This window comes from Geotrypetes seraphini, chromosome 14 (assembly GCF_902459505.1).
Source record: "Geotrypetes seraphini chromosome 14, aGeoSer1.1, whole genome shotgun sequence".
NCBI lineage: Eukaryota > Metazoa > Chordata > Amphibia > Gymnophiona > Dermophiidae > Geotrypetes > Geotrypetes seraphini.
Genome location: NC_047097.1, coordinates 75,426,753 through 75,450,143, shown reverse-complemented (window position 1 = coordinate 75,450,143; position 23,391 = coordinate 75,426,753). Strand labels below are relative to the sequence as shown.

The window sequence follows — 23,391 nt, the reverse complement described above, 5'->3', positions numbered from 1 at the left end:
GCTCTCAAATGCACCTTCTGCAGATTAATAACTTCCTTACTGCTTCAAGCCAGAGTGTTCCAAGAACTGCTGTGACAGACACTACTCCTACCCAATGAGGAACCGAGAGAGAGAATTCACCCCCCCAAAACACACAAAGAGTAATAGGAAAAGAAAGATACTGCTGAGACACCCCACAATCAGTAACAGGAAGAAAAAGACTCCCTCTCCACTGAGTGATAGGGAGGGAGAGATAACTCCACTTCAATGTGTGAAAGCGAACGACAAAGACTACCGAGACATTTACTCTCTTCCAAGAGGGACAGAGAAATAGAGAGCAACTATTGAGAGACACCCCCTAATACTCCTGAGATACACCCATCTCCTCTGCCAATGAGTGACAGAGAGAGAAAAAAAAACTGCTGAGAGACCCCCCAGAGAGAAAATAAAAGCTACTGAGATCTCTCCTCAATGAACGACAGGGAAAGAAAGAAACTCCTGAGAGATCCCCAATAAGTAATAGGGAGAGGACACTTCTTAAACACATCCCCCACATGAGTTACAAGAAGAGAGAAAGAAACTGCGGAGACCATACTTTGGGAAAGTGTGGGGGGGCATAGCCCTCCCAAAAGGTCAAGATGCAGGGGGCAATTGTACTTTGGGAGTGTGGAAGGCATAGCCCTCCTCCACAAGAGGTCAGGAAGTAGGGATGTGCTCGTACTTTGAAGGGATGGGGGGAGCACAGCCCCCCACAAGAAGTGGGGGGGCATTCATATTTTTGGGGAGGGTGGGGGCAAAGACCCCCTCAAGAGGTCAGACGATTCATCAGGACTCAGCCGGAAGGTGTTTATCTGCCACAGAGGAGAATCATTCAGAGAGGTCCCAGAGTGAGAGGATCCCGAAGGAGAGAAACCTTTCCTAGCAGTGGCTGCATTCAAGCCCTGAGAACTGGCGTGAGAAAGCTAGTCGAGATCCCATCCAGGAAAACACTAGAGAGGTGAGCTTCTAATCCAAGACCTCTGTAAACTGAACCTGCTGGTTTAAAAGGTGACTGTCCTGTGTTTGGGGTGTGGTAGCTGAGCTGAAGTCAGTTGAGACTGTTGCTGGAGAAAAGGGGTTTCTTCCTCCTAAAAGTTCTTCTGTTTGGACTATTTAACAAGTGAAGTAGGAACCAGACTTATGGTGCTTTAAACCTCAGAGAACTGGGGAAATTGACCAAAAGCTGAGGTTGCTGGACTGAACGTGAAGTGATATGGCTAACCAGTGGCACAGTAAAGGAGGTGCGGGGGGTGTGGACTGTCCTGGGCGCTGGTACCTCTCCACCCCACCCTGTCATACCATGCCACCACATACCTCCGTATTATCTTAACATAAGAACATAAGCAATGCCTCCGCTGGGTCAGACCTGAGATCCATCGTGCCCAGCAGTCCGCTCACGCGGCGGCCCAACAGGTCCAGGACCTGTGCAGTAATCCTCTATCTATACCCTTCTATCCCCTTTTCCAGCAGGAAATTGTCCAATCCTTTCTTAAACCCCAGTACCGTACTCTGCCCTATTACGTCCTCTGGAAGCTCATTCCAGGTGTCCACCACACATTGGGTAAAGAAGAACTTCCTGGCATTTGTTTTGAATCTGTCCCCTTTCAACTTTTACGAATGCCCTCTTGTTCTTTTATTCTTTGAAAGTTTGAAGAATCTGTCCCTCTCTACTCTCTCTATGCCCTTCATGATCTTGTAAGTCTCTATCATATCCCCTCTAAGTCTTCTCTTCTCCAGGGAAAAGAGACCCAGTTTCTCCAATCTCTCAGCGTATGAAAGGTTTTCCATCCCTTTTATCAGACGTGTCGCTGTCCTCTGAACCCTCTCGAATAACGCCATATCCTTCTTAAGGTATGGCGACCAATATTGGACGCAGTACTCCAGATGCGGATGCACCATCGCCCGATACAACGGCAGGATAACTTCTTTCGTTCTGGTTGTAATACCCTTCTTGATTATACCTAGCATTCTATTCGCTCTCTTAGCAGCCGCTGCACACTGTGCCGTCGGCTTCATTGTCATGTCCACCATTACCCCCAAGTCTCTTTCTTGGGTACTCTCTTTCAATAACATCCCTCCTATCGTATAGTTGTAACCTCGGGTTTCTGCTTCCCACATGCAATACTTTACATTTCTCAATGCTGAACTTCATCTGCCATCTCGTTACCCATTCCCCTAGTTTGTTCAAGTCCCTTTGCAGTGCTCTTTAGTCCGAGCTCCACTAAATAGTTTGGTGTCGTCTGCAAATTTTATTATCTCACACTTCGTCCCTGTTTCTAGATCATTTATGAATATATTAAATAGCAGCAGCCCAACCACCGAGCCCTGCGGGACACCACTTGTGACCCTCCTCCAGTCCGAGTAGTGGCCCTTCACCCCTACCCTCTGTTTCCTACCCGCCAACCAGTTTCTGATCCATCTATGTACATCTCTGTCCACCCCATGGTTCTTTAGTTTCTGGAGTAGACGTTCATGAGGCACCTTGTCAAAGGCTTTTTGGAAATCTAGGTATATGATGTCTATGGGGTCTCCTCTGTCCTCCCGTTTGTTAATTCCTTCGAAGAAGTGCAATAAGTTCGTTAGGCACAATCTCCCCCTGCAGAAACCATGTTGGCTGGTTATCAGAAGTTTGTTTCTTTCAAAATGTTCATCGATGTTTTCTTTTATCAGTGCTTCCACCATTTTCCTCAGAACCGAGGTCAGACTCACTGGTCTGTAGTTTTCCGGGTCACCTCTTGATCCCTTTTTAAAGATGGGCGTAACGTTGGCTATCTTCCAATCCTCCAGGATCATGCCTGTTTTCAGGGTTAGGTTGAAAACTTGCTGCAGTAATTCCGCTATCTCCTCCTTTAATTCCTTCAGAACCCTTGGATGGATTCCATCCGGACCCGGGGATTTGTCAGTTTTTAATTGTTCTATCTGCCTGCGCACATTCCCCCCCCTCGTGCGTGAGAACTTCTGCCTGTTGCTCGCACTAGCCAGGTTCCCCCCTGTATCACTTCAGGGTCACGGGACCAGGAAGTGACATCATAGGGAATCCAATGATGGTGCGAGGAGCATGCTTTCAGAAGCCACTTGTGATGGCAAAGATTAAGAGGTACAGAGGGGGAAGGGAGAGCGCAAGTGTTGAATGGTGGGGGAAGGGGGAGGGGCACAGGAGTGGGGGCACGAAGAGGAGGGGCACCTCCTATCCTTACTACGCCACTGTGGCTAACTGCCTAAAGTGTGCAGGTTGCTGTACTAGACACGAGATATAAAAGTATATCTTTGCCTTTCCTGAGCCTATGAGCTAGACGTCTCAATCAAACATTTTGTTGCACCTTCTAAAGAGGTTTTTGTGTGCTGATTGGGTAAATGTGCAGAGTTCCTGGAAAACTCAGCCAGGTATCTCTCACACCCCTGTAACAACAATGTTAGCTGAAGCTGTCTTTAATTCTATGTAGAAGGTATATATAACACTGTATATGTACTATAGACCAGTGGTTCCCAACTCTGTCCTGGAGGACCACCAGGCCAATCGGGTTTTCAGGCTAACCCTAATGAATATGCATGGAGCAGATTTGCATACCTGTCACTTCCATTATATGCAAATCTCTCTCATGTATATTCATTAGGGCTAACCTGAAAACCCGATTGGCCTGGTGGTCCTCCAGGACAGGGTTGGGAACCATTGCTATAGACCAGTGATTCCCAACCCTGTCCTGGAGGAACCCCAGGCCAATTGGGTTTTCAGGCTAGCCCTAATGAATATGCATGAAGCAAATTTGCATGCCTATCACTTCCATCATATGCAAATCTCTCTCATGCATATTCATTAGGGCTAGCCTGAAAACCCGATTGGCCTGGTGTTCCTCCAGGACAGGGTTGGGAACCACTGCTATAGACGATACTATGCATGATTCTATGTAACGATAAGCCATCTAGAACACTGTTTAGTGGGTGGTGGGATATAAGACTACACACGATCCAATACAGAGAACAAAAGCAGCAATGACGTGACTTAGCAAGAAAAAAAGCGAATATCAACCCAGGCTTGAATCCAATTCAACAAAAAATCTATGGTCCTGTTCATTCCATGGATTGTTCCCTTCTCCTAGTACTATTTGAAGGAATATATACTCTCTAGTTCTACCTCGTCCTTGATTTTGTAGACCTCTATCACATCTCTTCTCAGCTGCATTTTTCCCAAGCTGAAGAGCTCTAATCTTTGCAATGCGTCTTCTTAATGGGGCCATTTCATGATCATTTCTCATTTTTGTAGCTCTTCTCTGTACAACTCCTCTGGATCTTTTTGAAATGTTGTGACTAGAACTGTACACAATATTTAAGAAGGTAATTGCTCCAGAGCAATACACACTGAAACCCTCAGCTGAGTTGTGCGGTGGTGGTCAGAAAAGCAGATGGAATGTTAGGAATTTCAGAAAGCAAAAGAGAACAAAACATCAAATATTACAATGCCCTGATTGTCCACAGTGGCTCCAAGGTTCTTTTCCAGGGTAGCGATTCTAATATGGAAACCAGAGTCTTGCAGCCACAGTGAAGACTGGGTTTTCCTTGCCATATTCAATTTAATTTGCTAGTTAGGGGACTCATTTAATAATAAAATGCCTCATGTTATCACCGTTTTCTAGGGCCAATATACCCTCCTAAATCAGACCCCCCGATTCAGCCCCAACAACACCTACTCTAAGTCCGTCTCTGCCAAGTCCTGGCTCTGCCTCTGCATTATTTTACTAGGTCTTACTGCATAAGATGGGACAAGTTACAGTAAAATATCAATTTTAATGGCAACATTGGTAACTTCCCCCCTCTGGGTTACTGATTTTAAGATCCCCCTTCCTTGCAGGACTCTTCCAGCTCAGAATACACTTCTCCCTCCGTATTCGCTGTGATAGGGGATTAACAGAACCACAAACACTGAAAAACCGTAACTAACTTTTTCATATGTTATCCGCTGTTTTCTATTAAAAACCATTGTGAATATGGTGAAACCATGGTGGGAGACCTGGCCTGTTCCTAAAGGAGAGGCAAAACACGGTGGAGAAAGTGCTGGGAATCGGTGATTTTCTCTGTAAATGCATGGAATCAGTGATTTCTCTATGCAAGCTGACGTAATTTGGGGGGAGGAACCAGCAAGCTAAAAACCATGAATAATCTAAACCACGAATGCTGAAACCATGAATACAGAGGGAGAAGTATATTCTTAAGTCTCCTCACATGCATTGCAATTCTGAGATCTACCCATAGATTTTCAATACTATTCAAGACTGGGATTGCAGACCTTGCAGGACTCAATGTAGATGGTTGTGATTTCAAATGGAAAACTGGCAGAGCAAGTTACTATTATTACATGTACTAGTTACAGATTCATATTGATAAACATGGACATGCAAATTACTAGTCTATATATGGGTTTATGGACTAGTAGCTTATGCTTGAGTTTAGACCTCACCCAAGTTATTGACCAACACTGTAATAAATCCATGAATCCAAAGACTCCTGGTAAATCAATATCCATCAGCAAATAATTTTTGATTTAATAACCAAAAAAGATATCATCTCATTTGAATATGTGATTTCAGATTTCAGATAAAAAAAAACATAACTCATACAAAATTATTTCAATTTACATAACAATCCACTTAAATACCGCTACACCCCTCAGTTCTAAGCAGTTTGCAAGGGTCAAGGAACTGTACATGCACAGTGACTGCAGCACACATATTAAAATTGATCAAATAAATGGGTCTTCAACATCTTTCTAAAGACCTGATAAGAACCAGACCCTAATTCTAACTTACTGAAACTGTTGTCCCAGAATGCCGCTTGGTAGGCTAAGACTCTCTGAAAATGACGCTTATGGTCAAATATATGTTATTGAGCTCAACAGAAAGTCAACATGGAACAAAAAGGAAAGCGAAACTCAAGTTATAACAGAAAACCTACAACACCACAGTACCTATTATCCCCCAACAACCATCCCCCCCTCCCCCCTTAACCCGGTCCTCCTGTTAGACATAGTCCCCAAATAGGGAAAAAAAATACATTACATAGAAACAGAAATACAAAAAATTAGCAGAACAAAGGATCAATACAGTATATCAACAATTCAGCAATCTGCTGCGAGCTTGAGGGGTCATAGTTGTCCAAAAAGGTTCCCAAGTACACTGAAACGAGCGTCCAGCAGGAGAGGAAAAATCTCGTATATCTCAACGCTCCCACATCAGCAATGAAATCATCCAGCACCGCCAGAGGGAGTAATCCGGTGCCTCTCCGTTGAGCCATTTAAGCAGGATCCATTTCAAGGCAATAAGAACTGTCCACCTAAGGAAGTTGGCTGCCCCCTGCTTTCTTGGAGAATAATGGGGGATGGCTCCAAAGAGAGACAAGGGAGAACGTTATATAGTAATGGTCCAAATACACTCCACAAAGAGAAATATGGCATCCCAAAAAGAGCATATGCGGGGACATGTCCAAAATATATGGCCCAAGCCCGCCTCAGAGTCCTGGCATCGAAGGCAGGCAGCGGACTCACAAAACCCAGAGAGGTAAGCCCGCCTAGGAGAGACATATAAACGACAAACTAATTTATAATGTTGTTCCCAAAAAGTAGTATATTTTCGAAATTTGGGTAGTCTACAAATTGCCTGCAAAAGTCCACAGCAAGGTCCCGAACCCAGGCATCCCGTAACTTAGAATGATCAAACAAGAGGGACTCATCCTTCAAATTACAATGATGGAATTTAAGGGGAACAGGAAGTTGACAACCAATAGTAAGGGCTGTGAAGAAGCCATTACAGAGCCAGTAGGCAGGGAGGTAACATAGTGTTGAATTTGTATATAGGCAAAATAATCAGTAGGTGGGAGGTCAACTTCTTCCCACACCTGAGCAAAGGATTGAATCTTTCCATCATCGTCCACTAATTGAAACACATAATGAATGCCCCTTGCTTCCCAGTGACAAAACTAGCCCCATCTATCCCAGGAGGAAAAGGAAAATGATGCTTATAAGTACAACCTTTCACTGCGGGGAGACAAAACTATAACATTCTTTATTTTAAGTTCTTGTAAACCGTGCCGAGCTCCACTTCTGTGGAGAGGATGCGGTATATAAACTTAAGGTTTAGTTTAGTTTAGTTTACACAAAGATGGTTTTCTGTCTGTGAAATTGAAATAGTCAACAAGATAAGTTGGCACCAGCCATACAATGTTTGATAACAGAAACAAGCCATTTTGAAAAGTGGAATCAGTGCCGAGTTTGATAGTACTTAGTCCCATGATCAAATTTTTACTTGATTTGAAATCCTACCTAGCATTGAGTTGAATTCATTCATTCTTTTTTGTTCCACTGAGCACCACAGAAACCCTTATGTTTAATGGTTGGCAAGGTGCTTTTTTCTCAAAAGAAAACCAAGAAATCCCCACCCCCTCCTCCCCGCCTGGATGTGCATATTTAAGGGGAAAATGTGGGGAGGGGGGAGGTTATTATATGTTTGTTTTGAGTTGATGAATGCTATTGAATAGAGAAGGGGAGGAATATGGGAGTTGAAATGGAGTTTTCTAGAATATTAAGTGATGTATGTAAAACCAAATGGATGTTATATACTGTTTCATTTTTTGTAAGTGTTAAAATGAATAAAGATTTTTTTTGAAAAGGATGCCTAACTCCTCCTGTCGGAACCCCGGAACCCCCTCCCCCCCAAACTCGTAATCGCCGACAGGAGGATCCATCACAGCATTGAAATCTCCTGCCACTATTAAATTTGAAGTAGCCAGTGGAAGAATCAACTGTTGCAGAGTTTTAAAAAATTCATTTTGATTTGAATTAGGGGCATATATATTGAAAAGTGTCATGGTGGTATTTCCCATGTCCATTTCTATATATATCCATCTTCCTAAAGGATCAGCTGCCTTAAACTTAAATGAAGCGGAACATTTTTTATTTATTAATATTGCAACTCCAGCTTTTTTTCCTATTGCTGCAGAAAAGTAACATTGCTTGACCCAATCACCTTTTAGCTTTATGGATTCATTGGATGATGGCTGGAATTCGTATTTTAGAAGATGTAATAAATAAAGGTAAACTGCTTGAGTTTTCACAATTGCAAAATAAATTTGGTTTAAATAAATCACAATATTTCAGATGGTTGCAATTGAAGCAGGCCATTCAGACAGGGTTCTCTGAATGGAAAAATCTTAATAATTATCATAGTATGGAATTCTTATGTTTTCAGATAGATTCCATGGGACACCAGGCCGCAATGTGGTATAAATTAATATCTGGATTTATACATAAAAAAAAAAAAATGGTCTTAGAGATATTTGGAGCATTGAGATTAAGCATCAAATTAATGCATCTCAATGGCCACGATTTTGGTCTTGGAGGATAAGATGTACAATGTCAGCATCTATGAGACAAACTTGTTTTTTAAATTTTACATAGAGCTCTATGGACCCCTACATGTTTACATAGAATTGATAGCTCTAAGTCTAATAGATGCTGGCATTGTCATCTAGAAGCAGGGACATTAGATCATCTTTTATTCTATTGTCCATTCATATTAATATTTTGGAAATCAATTTGGCCTCAAATTAATAGGATGTTAGAAAATCCAGTAGCCTTGACATATGATACAATTCTATTTGGTACTACAATGAGAGCCCATAGTCAAATCTCATCAAATAACAACAAACTTTTATTTATAATGACTGGAATAGCAGTACAGCAAATTACACATAATTGGAAAAATTGGGACAGATTGAACTATAATTTCTGGTGGAACTCAGTTTGCCATATATATAAGATGGAACATGCATTTGCAACACAAAAAGGATATATGAATAAGTTCAAGAAGATTTGGGGACCATTAACAGAATATTGCAATATTTGAATTTCATTTTCCCATGATAAGAAAATAGTATAAAGAAGGAGGGGGGGAGGGGTTAAGGGGAGGGAATTATTCTCTTTATCATACATTATAAATAAAATATTATAATAGATGATATTCTTACATGAAAATAACGTAATAAAGGGAGGGGGAAAAGGTTCATATTTAAATAATAATTGATAAAATCATTACAATATATATATTGTATAACTTTATAAGAAAAATAATTACAATTATATGATATATAAAACCATAAGAAAAATAAGACAAGAAATGTTATATATAAAATATATTATAAAAATATCAAGTGTATTGTTAAGATAATTGTATGAAAATTTATGACACTTGTTGTTAAATGGAAAAAAAATTCAATAAAAAACTTAAACAGAAATGGAGATTGTTTCAAGAAACTTTTTCCCCAGTGTGAAAAGGACTGTTACACGGGGCTCGCAGTCTTATTTTGAATCTGTGATAATGGAATATTCGGGGCGGGGGGGGGGGGGTCAGTGGGGTTTATAATGCCTTTTGTTATAACTAGATCTCTGTGAAGGAACAATGCAGGAGGTCTACTGTTTGCCAGTTTGACTGTTAAGTTTATATTATGGAATTTATAATCCTATATAATAAAACCCTAAGCGCGCATGCGCACTTAGGGTTTCATGTTCCCTGCCACCGTGGTGTGTGATCCGTGGCCGTGTTCCATTTTAGAACCCGGCGGCAAGGAACACTCTGGCCACTCCCCTCCTCCTGCCTTCACTCACCAACCGCTGCTGCTGGAGGAAGCGCAGGCAAGCTCTCTCCCAGCGGCGCCAGAGCCGCATCATCGCCGCCCGATTGCCCGCCGCGGTGGCTGCCGCTGCTGTGAAACTGCCCAGTACCGCTGCCGACGCCGCTCTTCAAAGGAGCCTGGTGAGCATAGCGGCAGCCTGTAGCAAACTTTGCAGGCCACTCAGCACCTCAGTAGCTGAGGTGCATAGCAGCCTGCGAGGTTTGCTACAGCTGGCTGCTATCCTCACCAGGCTGCAAACGAACATGCTGAACAGGGGGAGCAGGTAAGGGGCACTGATAGGCCGGGGAGCTGGTAAGAGGGACAGGGGAAGCATGGAAGAGGTGCTGATGGACGGGGGAACAGGAAAGAGGGACAGGGGGAGCACGAAAGAGGTGCTGATGGACGGGGGAGCAGGGAAGAGGGACAGGGGGAGCACAAAAGAGGTGCCGATGGACTGGGGAACAGGGAAGAGGGACAGGGCGAGCACAAAAGAGGTGCTGATGGGCTGGGGAGCAGGGAAGAGGGACAGGGGGAGCACAGAAGAGGTGCTGCTGGATATGGGGGACATAAAAGGAAGGGAGAAGGGCTACTGCTGGACAGGGGGAGCTGGCAAGGGGTCGTGGTGGACAGCGGAGGAAAAAGAGACAAAAAGAAAGAAAGACAGACAGAAAGCAGCCAAGGAGAGAGAGAGAGAGAAAGACAGACAGACACATCTATTCTAGCACCCGTTAATGTAACAGGCTTAAAGACTAGTAGTCTATAATGCTGTATTTTGCAAAATAAAATAAAGAATTTAACAGAAGTGACTTTTATCATACTGCACTGGACTTTGCATTTTCTCCAACTGTTTTTTGTACTTCATGCATTGCAATCTCCTGTTAGTCTACCTACAGAATAATGAGTGGTACATGCAACAAACCTTTGACTCCACAACCTTCCATCACAGTTGGCTGGTTAGGTCCTGTTCTGGCCTTCATTCGGTGTCTGTAAATGCGGTGTGGTTGTGCACGGGCAGCACCAGGCTCAAGGACTTCCACGGGTTCTATGAAATAATCTTCCTCAGAGAGCTGGAAGAGCCCCATCTGTGGAGAGGGAGACGTAACGTCACTGCTATAGTATACTTACAAAAGGCAGTGTGGACAGCATCAGATCCTAATTCTCTCTCTCTTTGAATTCTATCAGAAAACAGAAGACAAATTTCAGGTAAATTCTAATAATAAATAAAATTGTATTCTGGACAAGATAACCAAACTTTGCCTTGTTAAGCTTATCTAAATATTCTACACAAAACCACAGCACATGAATGGACAGTGTAAAAGTCACTGGAAAAAAAAATGTGTGGAGAACGTTCGGCCTCATACTTAACCTTATTACTTCATTTTCACCCTTCTCTGAGAAAGCAGCATACGAGGAATCAACTAATCGTTCATTTTCTGTCTGCTGCAAATAGAAACAGATTTGCTCCTCTTTGCTTTCTTATCAATTACATTTCTCTCTTATATTCCGATAACACTAATTAGTTCAAAGTCAATTACATGAAGAGAGACTGGGACAGTAACCTGAAAATTACATTCATTCAAAAATATCACAACTTTAAATCCAATATGTAACTCTCTACTGGAAAATCATCTATCCTCAACATATTTCTGGAATAAAACAGTTTTAAAAAATTTGTTGAACAACATATAGTTAAATTGACTTTGTATGCAAGTTGGTAATTCACTCCAAACCCTTGCTACTTGGATAAGAAAAGAATGAGATTTCACAGGGTGAGGCAAAAAAAGTAACCTCCTAAGAGTCTTTTTTGCCATTTTCTTAGCAAACACTTTGAATTTAGAAACATGACAGCAGATAAAGACCAAATGGCCCATCTAGTCTGCCCATCTGCAGTAACCATTATCACTTATCCCATTTTACCATTACTAGCTAGTAAATTTTGTGCATTTAAAAATGTTTGACCTATAATAATAATAATAATAACTTTATTTTTTCTATACTGCCATAATCTTGCGACTTCTAGGCGGTTTACAGTGAAAGAGAGCTGTACAATCAGCGAATTACAAGGTGAGAACAGGTAGGAAGTCACTGAGTAATCAGTGTTTACAGGTTACAAATAAGTTACAGTATAGTCTTAAACATTTTACATCAAAGGGGCTGGATGGTCAGCGAATTATAGAATAGAGGTGGTGAGGAAGACACTGAATAGTCAACAGAATACATTATGAAGAGTGTAGTATCAATGTAAAGAGAAAGGTTTTAGGATGGGGGGGGCGTTGTCTGGCTGGGAAATAAATCTATTGAATAGAGCGGTCTTGATTTCTTTCCGAAAGGTCTGACTGGTTTTGTCGGTGAAGTTGCCTAGCCAGGTTTGCTGTCTGGCAGCTTGAAACTTAAAAGTTCTATCCAGAAAGGTTCTGTATTTGCAACCTATGATCTTCAGGTAGGCAAAGAGGTTGCGATTTCTGGTTGTCCTTGTGGGGGTGAAAAGTTCGAAGTGAGGTAATAGGTAAATTGGGGCCATTCCCCACACCAGTTTATAGCAAAAACAGAAAAACTTGAATAAAGTCCGTGCCTCAATTGGCAACCAGTGCAGCAGTTTATAGTAGGGGCTAATGTGGTCATTTTTCTTTAGTCCGAATAATGTCAAATGGTGCAGTTAACAAAGTATCAAAATTTCGCAGTCACTGTGAATACTCAAAGTGCAGGTGCTGGAATGGGGGAGCCACAGGTGCTATGGCAGATACTGGATGAAAGGGAGTGAGGGCAGACATTGGATGGGAGGAGAGAAAGAGAGAGGAGTCAGGCACTGGATGGAAGACAGAGAGAGGGGGGCAGATGCTGGATGGGAGGAGAGAAGGGTGAAAGGGAGAAGAGAGAGTGGGGGCAGACACTGGATGAAAGGGAGGGAGGGGGCAGACACTGGATAGAAGGAAGGAGAGGGGGGAAGACGCTGGATGGAAGGAGAAGAAGAGAGAGGGCAGATGCTGGATGAAAGGGAGAAGAGAAAGGGAGAGAGGGCAGATGCTGGATGGGAGAAGAGAGAGAGGGTAGATGCTGTATAGAAGGAGAGAGAGGAGAGCAGACAATGGATGGATGGGGGGAGATGATGGATAGAAGGAAGGAGAGAGAGGGGGGTAGATGCTGGATGGAAAGGAGGAGAAAGAGGCACAGATGCTGGATGGAAGGGATGGGAGAGAGAAAGAGAGGGGGGCCAGATGCTAGATGGAAGGAAGAAGAGAGGGGGGGAGGCAGTTGCTGCCCACCACTCTGTGCTCACCATTTTTTTCCTTCCCTCCCCTGTCACCATCTCCCTTATTTTTCCATCCCTATATCCAGCCCTCTCAAACAGCACCTCTTTCTTCCAGAAAAATATTCCTGTGATCCTACCCTCTCTCTCCTTCCTTCCTTCCTCCCTCCCTCCGTGGTTAGATCTCTCTCTCTCCTCCCTCTTTGGTTGGGTCTATCTCCTCCCTCCATAGTTGGGTCACTCTATCTTTCTCTCTTTCTCTCTCTCCTCCTTCCTTCCCTCACTCTGTGGTTCAGTCTCTCTCTCTCTCTCTCTTCTTCTCTCTCTCCATGGTTAGGTCTCTCTCTTTCTCTACCTCCGCTCTCCTTCCATTGCCGGGTGTCTCTCTCCTCCCTCCCCACCTCCTCACTTCTTTCCTGTGTTTGGGTATCTTTCTCTCCTTCCTTCCTCCTTCACCCCCCACCACCCCCCATGGTTGGGTTGGTCAGTCTCCTTTCCTCCCTCTAACCTACCTTTTATAGCCTGCCAGCAATGCTAGTGATTAAAGTAGAGCACTACAAGTAAGCTTGCCAGCTCTCATCTCTCGCAATCTCCAGTCCCTGCTACACCAGAACAGGAAGTTACATCCGTTGTTACGGTGTTGCAGGGACTGAAGAGACCATGAGAGGCTGTGAAGTTGGCAAGCCTGCTGGCTTTAATCACTAGCACTGCCGGCAGGCTATAAAAGGATAGAGGGAGGTAGGGAAGGAGGAGATGAAGTGCACTGTGGCAGGTTGTGGCAGCGGTGACGACGGCAGTGGCAGTGGTGGCAAGGCAGCTCTCCCAGGGTGGGCAATGGAAAAGAGTAATCCAACCTTCCTCCAACATTGTCTTTGGCCTGACCACTTCCAGTGGAGGCATATTGGAAGTGCTGTCAGCCAAATGAAGAACACTGTGAGTACATTAATACTGTTAAAAAATTGTAACGCTGGTAAACTATTAATGTGACTTCAGTGCCAGGCAAGATGGTAGAAGCAATGATAAAAGACAGTATCTGTGAGCATATAGAAAGAAATGGGCTAATGAGCGAGCCAACATGGCTTCTGCAAAGGAAGATCATGCCAAACAAACTTACTACACTTCTTTGAAGGGATAAACAGCCAGATGGACAAAGGGGATCCCATTGACATCATATATCTCGATTTCCAAAAAGCTTTTGACAAGGTACCTCATGAGCGGCTACTTAAGAAACTGTGGAACCAAGGGGTGGGAGGGGACGTACATAGATGGGTTAAACACTTGTTGGCAGGCAGAAAGCAGAGGGTTGCGGTGAAGGGCCACTACTCAGGCTGGAGAAAGGTATCGAGCGGTGTCCCGCAGGGGTCTGTGCTTGGGCCGCTGCTGTTCAATGTGTTTATAAATGACCTGGAAGTGCGAGGTTATAAAGTTTGCAGATGACACTAAACTCTGAAGCAGGGTTAAAACTATAAGGGAATATGAAGAACTGCAGAGACCTAAACAGCAAGCACAACCAAAAAGGAGTCAAAGGTCCAACTGTCTGCAGTAAAAAATAATCCAAAGCAAACAAAACAGAAGACTGCAGACCTTGTACACGATGCAGGCAGACTTTATTTATATCAAATAAAACATTAATTAAAAACCTCTTTTTAGGCAAGGGACCCTTGCCTAAAAAGAGGTTTTTAATTAATGTTTTATTTGATATAAATAAAGTCTGCCTGCATCGTGTACAAGGTCTGCAGTCTTCTGTTTTGTTTGCTTTGAACTGCAGAGACCTGACAACATTGGAGGAGTGGGTGAATAAATGGCAGATGAACTTCAATATAGAGAAATGCAAGGTCATGCATATAGGGAAAAAGAACCCGATGTTCAGCTACAAAATGGAGGGGTTGGCTCTGGGAGAAAGTAACTTCGAAAAGGACTTGGGAGTGTTGGTGGATACAACAATGAAACCAACGGCGCAATGCGCGGCAGCCTTAAAAAAAGCAAACAGAATGTTTGTACTATCAAGACAGAACGCTCTGGTTCAGCAGGAACTTGTGTAATCTTGTATTGAATCCCTGGAGGGTGCTTTTCCCTATAACAGCCTCCAGAAGAAGGGTATTACAACAAGAACGAAGGAAGTCATCCTGCCATTGTATCGGGCAATGGTGCGCCCGCACCTGGAGTACTGTGTCCAGTATTGGTCACCATACCTTAAGAAGGATATGGCAATACTTGAGAGGGTCCAGAGGAGAGCGACACGAATGATTAAAGGCATGGAAAACCTTTCATACACTGAAAGGTTGGAGAAACTGGGGCTCTTCTCCCTGAAAAAGCGGAGACTCAGAGGAGACATGATAGAGACTTACAAGATCATGAAGGGCATAGAGAGAGTAGAGAGAGACAGATTCTTCAAACTTTCAAAACATAAAAGAACAAGAGGGCATTCAGAAAAGTTGAAAGGGGACAGATTCAAATCGAATGCTAGGAAGTTTTTCTTTACCCAACGTGTGGTGGACACCTGGAATGCGCTACCAGAGGGCGTAATAAGGCAGAGTATGGTACAGGGGTTCAAGAAAGGATTGGACAATTTCCTGCTGGAAAAAGGGATAGAGGGGTATAGATAGAGGATTACTGCACAGGTCCTGGACCTGTTGGGCCACCGCGTGAGTGGACTGCTGGGCACGATGGACCTCGGGTCTGACCCAATGGAGGCATTGCTTATGTGCTTATAATTGCCTCACCTGGGTCAGACCAGTGGTCCATCGTGCCCAGCAATCCGCTCACGCGGCGGCCCTTAGGTCAAAGACCAGTGTCCCGAATCTAGCCTTACCTGTGTACGCTCTGGTTCAGCAGGAACTTGTGTAACCTTGTATTGAAACCCTGGAGGGTGCTTTTCCCTATAACAGCCTCCAGAAGAGCATTCCAGATTTCTACCACTCTCCTTATGTTTGTACGGAATCTATCCCCTTTTAACTTTAGAGAGTGCCCTCTCGTTCTCTCCACCTTGGAGAGGGTGAACAATCTCTCTTTCTCTACTAAGTCTATTCCCTTCATTATCTTGAATGTTTCTATCATGTCCCCTCTCAGTCTCCTCTTTACAAGGGACAAGAGGCCTAGTTTCTCTAGCCTCTCACTGTATGGCAACTCCTCCAGTCCTTTAACGATTTTGTCGCTCTTCTCTGGATCCTTTCGAATAGTACTATAGACACAGTATTCCAGGTGTGGGCACACCATGGCCAGGTACAGCGGCATAATAACCTTCTCCGATCTGTTTGTGATCCCTTTCTTAATCATTCCTAGCATTCTGTTCACCCTTTTTGCCGCCGCTGCACATTGCGCGGACAGCTTCATTGACTTGTTGACCAGTACTCCCAAGTCTCTTTCCTGGGGGTCTCTCCGACTTACAAGTTCATTCATTCTGCAGCTCCTCAGTATCTCTCCACTCCTCCTGGAGATCTCCATTCATCAGGTAAATCTCTCCTATCTAGGATAGGGCAGCATGAAATCTGTTTAACTCTTTTGGGATCTTTCCAGATACGTGTGACTTGGATTGGCCATTCTTGGAAACAGGATACTGGGCTTGATGGACCTTCAGTCTATCCCAGAATGGCAATGCTTGTGTCCTTACCTGTACCCTTCTCCTCCACTGTCAACTTCAGACTGCGTTCCTTTGATCTTGCTGCACCGTATCTTGGAACAGACTTCCTGAGTCAGTGCATCAAGCTCCATCTATTCAAATCTAGGCTAAAAGCCCACCTCTTTGAGGCTGCTTTTATTTCCTAACTCCTAGTCACCTGTTGGCTGTTAATCATTCCCACAATAATTCCCTAATCCTTTATTTGTCCTGCTATAAGCTCTGCCATATGTGTACAGCCCTGTGTATGTGTCACGTTTTATTAAAATTTTGATGTATCGCAATATCGTGAGTTCAAAGCAATTTACAAAAACAGGGTCTTAGTTATTAACTACAATAGACATATGAACATTGCAGACCGATACATAAGGGAAGGCCTAGTAAAGAGAACATGAAAGGTAAGTACAAAATGAGGGCAAAAATGTTAAAGTATAATCAAGATTAAAAAGGAAAATTAAGTTGCAGTAGTAAAAAGAGGTATTCAAGTGCAGATCTTGAGGACCACCAATGGGTCTGGTTTCCAGATGCCCCTAATGAATATGCACGAGTCCACTTTGCATATGATGGAAGCAAGCATGCTAATTTATTTTATGCATATTCATTATGGATAAGTTGAAAACCCTATGCTGGAAACAGCAAAAAAAATCAGCATGTAGAGAAGGAAGCTGGCTAGTTTATCAGAAGAAAAAAAATCTGTATTAAGTGTAAAATAAAAGAAGATTCATGCTAAGTGTGACAATAGCCCTGAGGCCATCAGGTCCCTCTCTTGAGATGACACTGAAAAGATGAAGCCCCAACACTCACCAGTCCGTTGCAGGAGCTCAAGGCTGCCAAGCCAGCTCTCAGCCTGTGGCTCTGCACCTCTCCAATTAGATGACAGCTGGTTTGGGTTGATGGCTGGACCTCAGCACTGGCAAAGCCTCCACAACGCCTCTCGCGCACAAAGCCTGGTGCCAACAGCTTTATGTTAACAGTGACATTGAAGATCAGCTCCAAGCCTTTGTAATGCAACTGGTAATAGACAGGCAGGTGGGTGAGAGGTGAGAGATCTCTCTTACGCATACTCCTCTGAGACAAGTCATATGACAGGAAGATCCCCTGCTCATCGGTCTGAACAGGATAGACAATTTCCGAGTCAGTGGATCCGCTGAGCAGCGTCTCTGTAACGGAAACAAGAATCCTCAATAACAAGAAAATGGAAAAATGAAAGACAGGAACTGAGTCACATTTAAGAGCAAGTGCTTGAGGCCAGTTCTGTCTCTCTCAGGACACTCAAGGAGGAAAAGCCACTGGTGAGGCCAATCCTGTCCCTCCCACTTTCAGGACAATGTCTGGAGGAGAGGCCGAGTGGGCAGGAGTGATCTGCACAGCAAACTGCTGGGCTTTGCCCCACTTCTCACAACTTCTTTTAGGTTTCTTTTTGATGAATGAGTACTGCAGAGATCATTTTATAAAACTGTCTGGGGGTTTGCACTAGGATGTTTATAAGTATCCCTGCATTCGCAACCAGATCTATAAGGACTTTGGGAGTAGAAGGAACTGTGTGATTCTGTCTTTGATAGGAGGGTTTCTGCTCCTATCTGATGGTCCACACAATTTGATTATGCTGATTATTTACGTTTATATGGCTTGAGATGTTCATAGCTTTTTAAATACACACACGTGCTAATTCTTTTTGGAATATAGATGCACAAAGTTCTGCCTCGGAATAGGTGCTTTCATGAAGATGGCTGTAAAAGGCGCATAAGCACATAAGTTCTCTATATAAGCCCAGTACAACATATGCAGTTGAGGACTTTCGCTGCCTTGGCTCCCCATCAAGAATGAACTCCATCCGAGGGACATTTAAATAAATACAGTACATGGAAAAAAAACCCAATATGACAAGGAGGTGGCCATAGCTAGAAGGATGCAAGGCTGCATAGAGAGAGGCATAATCAGCAGAAGAAAGGAATAATTGATGCCCCTGGACACGTTGTTAGCGAGGCCTCACTTGGAGTATTGTGTTCAGTTGGAGGTCATAAAAAGACTTGAAGCAATTGAGAGCAGGGCAGGATTAACCAATAGGCCAAGTAGGCACGTGCCTAGGGCCCGAAATAGTCAGAGGGGCCCGATGAAGGAGGGCATCAACATTGTTTTTTCCAAACGGCGATGGGCCCCTCCAGCATCGATCGGCAACGCGGGCCCCACCCCGATTGGCAACCCGATCCCCCCATCAATGGAAAGTAAGACAAGCAAGCAACACGGGTAAGAAAGGCAACGGGAACTGTAATTGTGCAAGCGGTGCTGCTTGCCCAAAGCTTCCCTCTGACGCAGTTTCCTGTTTCCGCCTGGGTGCATGGTGGGATGGGGTGGGGCCCAGTGTACTTGTGTGCCTAGGGGCCCTCGACAAATTAATCCTGCTCTGATTGAGAGACAAAAGACATATGAGAAGACCTTAATATGTATATCCTAAGAAGAGATTGAGAAGATATGATACAGGCTAGTTCAGCAATGTACAATAAGCAAAATAAATATCTGCTATGTATACATATTCCTGCATTGAAGCAGTGCAGATTCTTAAACACACCTGGTGTGAGTTCTTTGTCTGAAATGACCATGGTATTTCAAACCCACACTAATTCTGTATGTTCCAGCAATTAACCCCCTACCTCTTCAGGAACCATAGGCCATTTTGGATCCTTAAGATCTACCTTCTGAAAATCACTGACCAGCAGGGCCAGTTTTAGACATGTAGAAATTAAGGAGAGGGGGCCCATGATTCCCTCTCCTCCCTGACCCCGCCCTCTAATCTATCACGCATAAAAACAACTTTAAATTACTTCACACACAAAACACAGACAGACCTTTACCAAATACAGAACTGGGAAACCCAAAAAATTAAACTCAGCAAGAGAAAAAAAACAGATATGCACCTAGGATCTCCTAAAAATTAGCCATCTCCCTTGCTGGTAGGGATCCCAAATTTCTTCCAGTTGAAGACCACCTCCTCTGGTCTGGCAGCCAGAAATCTCCAGCTAGCACAAGTGTCCCCAAGCTGCCACCAGCTGCAAAGCTTGGAGAGGTCTGGCTAATGGACTGGAGGAAGAAGTCATCAGCTGACAAGCCTTTGGGATTCCCCATCAGCTTAGGTATTTATATTTTGCATTTGGGAAAGGGGCATGGGGAGGGCAGGAAGAAAATTTGGTGCTCGCCCCATCAGCTGTCTGCTAAACCACTGAACACAATACAAAGATCTCTGATAAAACATATCCCAAAGACAACATGTTCCGGTTCATAAATTGATAATAAAACACTTTTTCTACGTTTGTTTGGACATTTTATTTTTTCCATCATGTTGGTCCCATTTTGTCACTTCTGCTTTCCTGTATTTCTGATAATTCTCTTTCTAGTGGCTGCTGTCCATATGTCTTTTCTCCTCTCTCCTGTCTTCTTTCATTCCCTCTCTACACCTGTTTTTGATATGATCTTTCATTTAATATTTTTCTGTCCCTATATAAATGCCTTTTGGAAGTTAAATTAATTCATTGTTAGAAAATCATGTTGCCCTTTCATATGATACTATATTATTTGGTACATCAATGAGATTTAAAAGCCCAATTTCTGAAAATAATAATAAACTTCTATTGATATTGACAGGGGTTGCAATTCAGCAGATTACAGGAAATTGGATAGATTACACTAAACTAAATTATACTTTTTGGTGGAATTCAGTATGCCATATTTATAAAATGGAAAGGATGCTTGCTATGCAACAAGGAAATTATCATAAGTTTAAAAAGATTTGGGGGGCCATTGATTATTTATTCTAATGCTCAGACATCTTAAACACCTTAGTATTGGATAAGATATAGGGGGGGTGGGATTATGAATGATAATAATTGTTAATTATTAATATATGGGTGGGTGGGGTAGGATTCTTTTATCCTATATAATAAAACCCTAAGCGCACATGCGCACTTAGGATTTCGTGTTCCCTGCCACTGTGGTGTGTGATCCGTGGCAAACAACTCAGCGGCAGGGAACATTCTGGCCACTCCCCTCCTCCCGCCCTCTCACCCTGGAAGCCAGGCAAGCTATCTCCCTGCCTGCGTCCTCGGCAGGGAACACACCTCGGCCCTCAGTCGCCACTGCTGCCGCCGCCGCCGCTGCTGCTGATCCTCCTGTAAAGAGCAGCCTGCGATGGTGGCCGGCTTTAGCGAACCTCGCAGGCCGCTCTCCAACTCGGTAGCACGTTCCCTCTGACGCGATCCCGTGCGTCAGAGAGAATGTGCTACTGAGGCTGGAGAGCGGCCTGCGAGGTTTGCTAAAGCCGGCCACCATCGCAGGCTGCTCTTTACAGGAGGAACAGCAGCGTGAGAGGAGCCGCCACCAGCACTTTTAAAACTTGAAACAAAAACCTTCGGCCGCAGCAGGCCAGCCCGCGGGAAGGGAAGGGGGAGGGGCCGAACGGAGCAGGACAGCTCACTGTAAGAGAAGGGAATTGCTTCACAGGGACCTGGAGGGGTAGGGAAATACCGCTGCTGCTTCTGCAAAGGAAAGTGGGGGGTGGGGGGGAGAAGGGAGTGGGGGGGGAAATGCTGTTACTACTTCACAGGGACCTGGAGGGGAAGGGAAATATCGCTGCTGCTTCTGCAAAGGAAAGTATGGGGGGGGGAGGAGAGACAGAAAGAAATACAGACAAAGGAGGCCAGGGAGAGAGACTTACAGAAATAAAGACAGACAGGGGCCCAGAGAGACAGACAGACAGACAAAGGGTGCAAGGGAGAGAGAGAGAGAAAAATAGCAGGAGGGAGAGAGACAGAAAGAAAGGAAGAAAGAGACAGGAGCAGGGAGAGAGACATAAATAAATAAAGACAGACAGGCATATATTCTAGCACCCGTTAATGTAACGGGCTTAAACACTAGTATTTATATATTTGGAGGATTATAAATAAGATTGACAAGTGATTAGTTAAAAATCTTTCTGATTGATTATTATACACTTGTTGTAATATTTGAAAATGAATAAAGATTTATAAAAAAAAAAGATATGATCTTTCTTTTTTAGCTCTCCCCCCCTTTTTTTTTTCTTTACTGCCTCTCCATCCAATCAAGTCTCACCCTTCTTTTTACTTTCCATCTCCCTTTCTCATGCTCTAGCTCAGGGGTGTCCAACCCGCAGCCCACATGCGACCCAACAAGGAGTTTCATGTGGCCCAGCTTCTCCCTCCCTCCCTTCTGTGCCTCCCTCTGGCAGGTAGTTTTCTGGCTGGCTCCCTTGCTGCAGTTGTCCGTGGGCGGTATTGGCTCCTTGTACGCGATCTGCGGCTGTGTCAGAAGTGTTCCCTCTGACATCAGAAAAGGAGATCAAAGAGCCAGTGGTATCATGTAGGAGGAGCAATTAAGAGTCCCCTAGTACAGTATGAGCAGAGGGGCAGGGGCCCAAAACACAGTATAGGATAAGGAAGAACAGTGGTACAGAATAGGGAGAATGTGGTGGAAACTTAGGAGTGCAACATGGGGTGGAAGAAGAGCCCAGTGGCACGAGCAAGAGGAGGATGGTAGGGACCCAGTTACACAGCAAGGGAGGGAGGAAGTAACTGAGCCCAATCTGTGTGGGGGAATAGCCCAGTGGCACAGTCTGGGATGTGGGTTTAGAGCCCAGAAGCACAGTCTTGAAAGAAGGAAGAGAAAGTTTTAGAATCAGTGACAGAGTTTGGAAAGAAATGAAGAAGAAAGGAAAGGAGGAGGTTTTAGAGCCCAGTGGCAGGGAGAAGTAGCAGGGCATGAGTTCCCAATGCTGTGCATGCAGCTTAGCCCTTGAGTAACCCAGCTCAGGAGGGATCAGGGGACAGCAGCCCCTCCCCATCTTAGAACTCGGCTTCTTGAAAGGAAATGGAAGACAATTCGGAGCTGGCAAAGGGACAATTACAAACCTTTCTCCTGTGAATTCGCCTCCTGGTCCGAGCAGTAGCCAAATGCCAATAATGCAGCGAGGAGCAAAAAGCCCCCGGTCTGGGGCAGACAGAGGGGTTGCATGGGGCAAGAGGACCCGGGAAGAGTCTCTGGGATCCGGAAGAGCAGGAAACCGGCTAGTAGGCTTCGTTTTGTTTACCCGTGGATGGCATCACTGCTTTCTGCTCAGATGAATCCTGAAGTCATGGAGCCGAACAGAACAGGCAGAATTGCTGCTTTGTTTGGCAAATGCCTCGGACAATGAAAGGCAAGCATGCAAAGATCTCCCCCTTCCCTTGCCCTCAGCTCCGGGACCTTGTACACTGGCTCCCCCTATTGGTGCTCTGCAGAACGACGAGCTGCACAGAGGGAAAACATTCTCGACTGATCCCAGCTTCTGTAAGAGAAGGCTTAGCACAAGTTAGAAAAAACCCCCCAAACAAACGGGGCTTCTGCATTGCAGCGTTTCAAAAGGCTAGTGGATACTTGGTCCCTCTCTAGTGGGAGTAGCACACCCTGCATTTGCTTGGGATGTTCTCTTTCCAGGATCTGGTGAACAAGAAGCAGTAAGTCAGATGCTTCTTCCAGCTTTCTCATGAGGATTTTCTCACTCACTTTCTGAAAATCAGCTAGCTCCCCTTTAGCCACATGTTTATTCACACCTTAAAAAATGTAGCAGATTGGTGAGGCAAAATTTCCCTTGGCTAAATCCACGTTGACTCTGTCCCATGAATACAGCCATAATATGTCAGACCATCCATCTAGCCCAGTGGTCTCAAACTCGTGGCCCGCCAGGCACTATTTTGAGGCCCTCATTATGTTTATCATAATTGCAAAAGTAAAATAAAGGTTTCTTGATCATATGTTTCTTTAGCTATAAATTACAATATTATTATTAAGACTTAAATAAAGGAAA

The 23,391-nt window shown here is 44.2% G+C and overlaps 1 protein-coding gene across 2 annotated transcripts in view; it reads right to left on the bottom strand.

Moving 5' to 3' along the window:
- Positions 1–22,780, bottom strand: part of ADAMTS7 (ADAM metallopeptidase with thrombospondin type 1 motif 7) — a 92,458-nt gene extending 69,678 nt beyond the window's left edge. For both annotated transcript variants that reach the window (XM_033920053.1, XM_033920054.1), the window contains exons 1-3: positions 22,457–22,780; positions 17,343–17,698; positions 10,595–10,757 (exon numbers count right to left, since the gene is read on the bottom strand). In XM_033920053.1, coding sequence (XP_033775944.1) covers positions 10,595–10,757; positions 17,343–17,698; positions 22,457–22,559 — 622 coding nt within the window. In that variant the 5' untranslated portion in view covers positions 22,560–22,780. The remainder of the gene's footprint in view (positions 1–10,594; positions 10,758–17,342; positions 17,699–22,456) is intronic.
- Between the last annotated feature and the right edge of the window lie 611 nt (positions 22,781–23,391).